General features: G+C 29.1%; 1 protein-coding gene and 1 pseudogene across 1 annotated transcript; one reads left to right on the top strand and one right to left on the bottom strand.

Moving 5' to 3' along the window:
• Positions 1-1,389: 1,389 nt before the first annotated feature.
• Positions 1,390-2,930, top strand: LOC120077312 (annotated as a pseudogene).
• Positions 2,931-6,020: 3,090 nt separating this feature from the next.
• On the bottom strand, positions 6,021-6,521 carry LOC120078696 (basic form of pathogenesis-related protein 1-like). The gene has a single exon (XM_039032993.1). The coding sequence runs from the start codon at positions 6,516-6,518 to the stop codon at positions 6,021-6,023; it is 498 nt and encodes a 165-aa protein (XP_038888921.1). The 5' UTR covers positions 6,519-6,521.
• Positions 6,522-7,658: the final 1,137 nt, after the last annotated feature.

Here is a 7,658-nt window from a genome sequence, read left to right as displayed (position 1 = left end):
ATTTGTGTGCGGTCGTGTATAATTACGAAACGATTCTTTAATTTCCGTTAGGTCGAGGGTCAAACCTTCGACCTTTTCTTTAATTTTCGACAGGTCAAGGATTGAACCCTCAACCTCTTCTTCAAATTTTGTCATCTTCTTCAATTTGCTTGAGGTCGAGGGTTGACCTTTTTTTTAATTTTCAACAGGTCAAAGGGTTGAACCCTCGACAAAATATTTTACACAAAATCTCCGCCCTCGAAAACTACAAAACAACCATAGATTTGTAAATAGTTTCAAAATCACTATATTTCCATAAATTGTTTTCCTAATCACAATATTAAAAAAAAAAGCTCCGAAATAGTTATCAAACAAGTTTATATTTCTATTTCTTTATTTCCAAAAACAGAGAAAGGGAATAGTTATCAAACATATTCTTTTTCGTAGAAAAGAGGAAACATGAAACAATAAACAAAAAACAAAAAATAGGAAACGAGAACGTTATCAAATGGGCTTAGAGTAAATCATGCTATAATAACTTTTGTTGAAAAACAGATGTGGAACAGTTTTATATTGATTGTTTTAGCCACAATCTCTGTGATTTGGTGGTATACATGGAAAACACACCCAAAATTAAAACATGTGCAGAAAGCAAGTAAAAAGTCACATCTTTTATTTTTCATATGAGATGTTGAGAAAAAGATAATTATATGCTAGCTTCTAGCATTTTGAAGAGTTGAATCATGGCTTTCGTTTGTTGTGTGTTTTCTTTTCCTAAAATGTTCTCATTTTACATTTTAAAGAAAATTTAGGGTGATGAATGGATTTATTTTTTGGTTCAGATTACACACCGAGATTTGCTGATTTTTTATGTAATCTTCTCAAATCTTATACCAAATTCTATAGCTTTTCAAATTTTCTCTAAATTTGGTTTTCTTTACCAAATATTATGCCATATTAGTTTTGTAATTTTTCAAAACCTTAGCATAATTTAATTAGGCAACAATTAGTTTATGGCCACAAAAAGCTTTGTTTTGTTTTGGCCAATGTTTAGTTTCTTAAATAAATTTGTTATTGGGTGAGTGAGGGAAGTATACGTTTGCAACACACCCTTAATGAAATAACTGTCCACAATAAACAAATTTTAGTTATCAATTTGTGTTTAGATTAAAAAATAGGGATGGTGGGTTAATAATGTCACACATCAAGTTTACAACCTATGCAACATCTTTTGGTTTCATTGCAACTTGTCTTTTATTCTTCAATTCATATATATAGAGAGTTTCTAATGCAAAATAAAACATCAATTTCAGACAAATTTTCAAACATCTTACATAAAGAATAAGTTAAAAGAGAAAAAAAGACTATATGGATGTGATTAAATTGAGCTTCTTAACTACTATATTATTGATGTCATTGTTATCATTTAAAGTGGAGACTCGATCCCATGTCGATGTTATTTTTCCTTCGAGGAAGTATGGTGATATTGGGATTAGTGTTGATATCACTAAGGTAACACACACAATAAAATGAAAGTGAAAGTGATTACTTATTGAATTGATAAATTGTCTTTGCTAATTTTTGTTACTTGTGAAACATAGTCATTGAAAGATGCATGGAATGATGCATGTGCATCTTTTCGTCCAAGTGCGGTGGTAATTCCAAGAGGAACGTTTAAAGTAAGTGAAGGAAAATTTAATGGCCCTTGTTAGAGCCCTATTGAAATTCGACTTTGAGGAATATTGCAAGCTCCAAAACACCCCAAGGGGATAGTTGGATTACTTTTGCATATGTTGATAGATTAACACTATCAGATGAAGGAGTTTTTTATGGTCAAGGAAAGGCAGGTTGGGAAAAGAATGATTGCCATAAAAACATAAATTTTGCTGATCTCCCTATTGTAAGAACTATATACCTTGCATTATTTTTCTTTCCAATCTCATTGGTCACAACATAATGGTAAATACTTATGATAATGTTTAAAGAATTAAGTTTAGAAATCAATTTTAACCGTTACAAACATTAAGTAGGTGCTAAATTTTGAAAGTATAAAAATTATATATTGGAAAAAATAAATTGATCATGATCTTGCCCCTCCTATTAAAAATTTGTGGCTTCACCCTGACATGACATGTTGTATATTAAATGAGCAGAGTTTAAGGTTCAACTTCATTACCAATTCAATTGTGAAGAGAATAACATCACTTGATAGCAAGAATATCCATATCAACATCCTAGGATGCAACAACCTCTCATTCTATGGTGTCAACATAATTGCACCAGAAAATAGTCCCAACACAGATGGAATACACATTGGTCGATCGATTGGGATCTCAATCACAAAGTCTCGAATCGCAACAGGAGATGATTGCATCTCCCTTTGAGATGGACGCAAACGAGTAAAAGTCACCAACGTGACATGTGGGCTTGGTCATGGAATAAGCATAGGAAGTCTTGGGAAATACACTAATGAAGAACCCGATGAAGGTGTCGTAGTGAAGAACTGCACCATAATGAACACCACTAATGGTGTTAGGATCAAAACATGGCTAGTCTCTCCCGTTGCTGGCACTGCAACCAATATGCATTTTTCAGACATTATAATGGTCAACCTTAGCAACCCAATTCTCATAGACCAAGAGTACTGCCCATGGAATCAGTGCAATCGTAAGGTATTGATCATTCTCAAAACTTTGATTTTGAAATTCTTCATATCGACTTCACAAATAAACTTTTCATTTTAATTTTTTAGATTCCGTCAAAGATTAAGATTAGTAAAGTGGGCTTCAAGAATATTATAGGAACTTGTGCAACTTGTTTGTAGTAGCAACTTGCCATGCGAAGAAGTAAAAGTAACCAATATTGACCTATCTCAATATACGAATGTGAGACCCATCATTTTCGGAATACAAAATCCTCAAACCTACTCATTCCCTTATGTTTTCCCATGATTTGTTCATTATCCTACTAATTCAAAATGATGGACAACCATAATTATAAGACAAATCCTCTCTGTCTTTTTGTTTCTTTTGTTTTACTTTTCCAAGTAAACAAGATGGTGAAATTTCTTAGGGAAGCTTATAACATGAGTACCCTAATTTGATTATTATTATTGTTGTTGTTATATATATATATATATATATATTTGTAGTCTTTCATCTTGAAACATGGAAATTTTCTAATACCTCAGTATAATAACTCGGTTTGACTGTACTTTTCAAATGTAGATTCTTTTTATCTTTCTTTAAAGGAAATGACAATCTATTAAATTAAATTATTTTACCAATTAATATCATTCCACTTTACAAGGTTATTTCAATTAACACAAATTACACAAAAATTTATTAAAATCCTGGAAAAAAAAGTTTGTTGATAAATTATATTCCTCATTTAGCAAGTGTTAAGTTCATATCAAGAAAAAAATTGTCACTCATACATATTCTTAATCAGAATATAATTCAATTGAATAATAAATTTACACTAGGAAAGTTAGAGTTTCAAATTGTTCAGGAAAACTCCATACTTCTATCACAAAAATAAGCAGAAAAATAATAGAAAAATTAATAAAAATGACAATAAATCTGGGAACACAAGTATCAACATGAAAAAACTCCATACTAACGAGAAAATTATGGATCAAAAAGATTTCATCTATGTTAAAAATTATTTTAATGGCACAAATTACAAGAGTACTCTTTCAAAATTGTTGTACTACTCATATTCTTTAATTTCACTCTCAACCTAGAGAATATAAAGGAAATTTAACACAATCAAACTTAAAGTACTTCAAACTGTGGTTGACCCAAAGGCATAGACTTTTTTATAGTGTTAGGAGTCCATCGCTTTTTTAATATTTTAGACATGGAATATGTGTTCTTCTAATATTTTGCCACAACCGAACACAAATCTATCATTTCCATGCTATTAAACTTGAAGAAAAAAAGTATTATGAGATATTTTAATATATATATAATGTTCTTTAAGTTTTAGAATTAATAAAAATAATAACCTATATTCTAATTTGATAATGTTTTTGTATTTTGTTTTAAACATAATTTTAAGGTTTTAAAAAATTTGAAAGATAGCACATAGGACTTTTCATTTAAAGACTTTGACAAAGATTTTCTAGTAAAAGAAAAATAATGGGGTTCATTTTAATGTATGTTATTGTTTTAATATAATAAGATAATAATTATGCAGACTAATTAATGATATTAATTAAAGTGCAAATTTGAAAATTTAAATTTTAATAAAGAAAAAAAGTTTAAAAATAATTCTAAATCATCTCAACTTGAAATATAATGTTGTTTGATCAAATTTCTAAAAATAAATAAATCTATTATTTTACTGATGTTATTACCAAGTGAAAGAGTTCTGAATGATAGTGTGTGGTCGACAAAGCAATGGTCTAATGCATTGTGGGACAACAAAGAAATTCTCAATCATTTCTCATAACTAATTCATTAATGTATATTAATAATAAGGATTAAGGTTTTATATTTCTGTTAACATATCCACAATATTTTCTTATGTTTATTGATCTAATCTATGATTCAACATTTATATAATATCTTATGTCTAATAGTTGTATATTTCATCGATTTTTTAAACTTAAAAAAACCGATGAAATATGCAACTATGATGTCAACAAAATATCACTAATGTAACTATAATATAATAATAATATGAATTTGAACTTACCAAAGTAAAAAACATGGTCTAAAAAGTCAATTGACATCAACATTTTGTGGATATTGTCATTGATATATTTATTTGTAGTTGAAATATCAACATAATTTTGTCAACATAATTTTAAAACCTTGATGTTGGATATGCTAATACATATTTCCGATAATCCATGTGTACATTTTCTCCTGAGCAACCAAATCAAATAGCTTGTATCAAGATCACACGTCACAAGTACTCCTATCAAAGAAAATTTCTAGAAAGTGTTTGAAGAAAATCAAGTTGTTAAATGAACTATTTTTGTAAAAGCAATAACAACCACGGGATGAAAGATTAAACATATAGATCTAAGAGGATAAATCATCAAACATTGATTTTCTAGGCAATAACTATGAGAAAGAAAGTAGGTCGGGAGCGTTATCGCACTCATTTTCTAATAAATTATGAGGTATTTGAGAAGAAGAAACAAAAAAAAAGTAAAAAGAAAAAAATAAAGAAAGAAAAATTTGAAAAATAAAGACAATACAAGATTAAAAAAATACAAATAGAAATAATGAAAACAGTAATAATAAGGATGATAAAAGATTTGTAAAAAAAATAATAAAAAAAATGAAAAATTGATATAAACGTGTTTGAAAAGAATTTTTTTTATTATTTCTTAACTTCAGACAAATAAGAGGGACTTTTGTGATTTTTTTTATATTAAAATATAGGAAGGGTAAAATTTAATTATGGTGTAATACAAGATATCATTAAACGCAATTTAAAATTTTAGAAAATCACATATACCTGCATTAGATGAAACTTGCTAGAATTCGAAAAAATTTTCGATTTTTGCTATTCTTCAAAATGGAACCTCAAATGTTGCTATCAGATCCAATTTTCCAATAGTCTGTGGACATAAATGAAAAATGTTTCTTCTGTATAATATATATCCTTAAGTGTTTATGTACAATATAATGTTCCTTAAAATCTCCTTTGATTCATTTGAAATTTTATTTTAGATCGACGATAAAGGTTACAAAAATTTATGAAATAAACTGGTAGATGAAATTAATGAGCTATGTTTCAATTAAAATTAATTTTTAGTAATCAAATTAAGGAATGAGAATTTGTACATCTAATTCTAATAAGAGAGTGTAATACATCAATTAGTGCTAATTAAGTTAAGTTCACTTTGACAATAATATTATTCATGTACTACGTCCAAAGGCTAGCTAGAAAGCTAGCATACAAAAATAGTAAAATTAATATGGATAGAATATAACATAATAACGAAAAAGATTATTTAATTTTGTTTTTTTTTTCTTTATTAAAAAACCATTAATAAACCTTATAATTAATCATCTAAAAAGTTAGTATGGATGTTGGCCTATATAGTTGCCTGGAGGATAATAGTTGCAAATCAAAAAAACCCAATTGTTTTGGCATTTCACTTGGGCACAACCAATAGATTTGGTGTTCCTCCATACCAACTGTGTATAATGAAGACAATGGCTAGAGTCATTGACACATGTATTAGAATTGTAGTCATAATGTTTTTTCTCATCGGCCCATAGACTCACCGCCGTCTCTGCTGTCATCACTTCGTATCCCTCTGCTAGGTTTTCGCCATAGGGCCCTCCAGAGTGCTCCATTTGACAAGTGGCAATCTTTGTGTTGGCGTAATTTTGAGCATAGGCAGCCAAAGTGGCGTTCCAATGGAGGGGCTCGATGCCAACCTCCGCGCGGATGGCGTTGTGGGCGGCTATGTAGTTCTTAGGGTAGCTTTTTGCCTCGATGGGGGAAATGGGAGCTAAGACTAGGGTTAACGCCAACAGACAAAGAGAGGAGAGAACGTTGGCAAATGCCATATTTGTAAGCTATAATTGGAAGAATGGTTAATTGTGTTGAATGTTGATGTTGGGGGTTTGGCTTAGCTAAGGGCTTTTTATATAGAGACGAAAGTTGGGAATGGGTCCATTTTAGGGGTTTTTTGGAAGACAGAGAAAATGTCTAATAGTAGTGTGGGACAACAAAGAAATTATCTCAATCGTTTCAATAACTAATTCATTAATATATATTACTAATAATAGAGTATATTGTATATATGTGGATTAAGGTTTTAAATTTTCGGTGTAACCACGATATTTTCTTATGTGTATAGATTCAACATCAATCTGAAGAATGATTCAACATTTGTTTTACATCTTAGAAAAATTGAAGAAACATGTAACATAGTATCAATAAAATATCTATGATGTGAATCTAACATTGACAACAATATAAATCTAAACTTATCGAGGTAAGAAAATGCTCTAAAAAGTCGATTGACACCAACATTTTGTCGATATTCACATAGACATTCATATAAAGTTGAAACATTGACATATTTTTGTCAATATTGACATTTAAAATCTTGATTTGGATATGATAAATACATATTTTCTTATGATAATTATACACATTTTTTATAATAAACATGTACCCTTTCTTCTTAGTAAAAATAAAATAAAATAGCCTGCAAATTACACAAATGAATTTTTCTCTATCAAACTCCTCGTGATAATTAGTCTTTTTAAAATATATTTAGGTACATTTCTTGTTCGAAAAAAGTACTTTGTCCATTTGAATAACAATTAACTTCAAATTACCAATCAGATGATTAATGTTAAGATTTTATTGGAAGTATAAATATTAAATGAATGGAATAATCACATTAGACGGAAGCATTAAAATTGATTTTGTGTTCATTTTATAATTAAACCAAAAACAAAAAATGTTTAGGGCTAAACATGAAATATATTAGTTTGTTGGAGATTTGTTTTGGCAATCTTCATCTTGTCCACAAAGCATTTTTTATTGTGTGGCCTTAATAAATGACTAAAAAGGATTTTGTAGGACTAACTTTTTGTAAGAGACATGGAATACAGAAAGATTTTGTAGGGAACAATTTTCTAGGAAGAGGAAGCACACCCTCAAATATGTTCTTTTCCTCGTTTTATGAAAAATAT

The sequence above is a fragment of the Benincasa hispida genome, chromosome 5 (assembly GCF_009727055.1).
Source record: "Benincasa hispida cultivar B227 chromosome 5, ASM972705v1, whole genome shotgun sequence".
Taxonomy (NCBI): Eukaryota; Viridiplantae; Streptophyta; class Magnoliopsida; order Cucurbitales; family Cucurbitaceae; genus Benincasa; species Benincasa hispida.
This window is presented reverse-complemented; position numbering and strand designations above follow the sequence as displayed.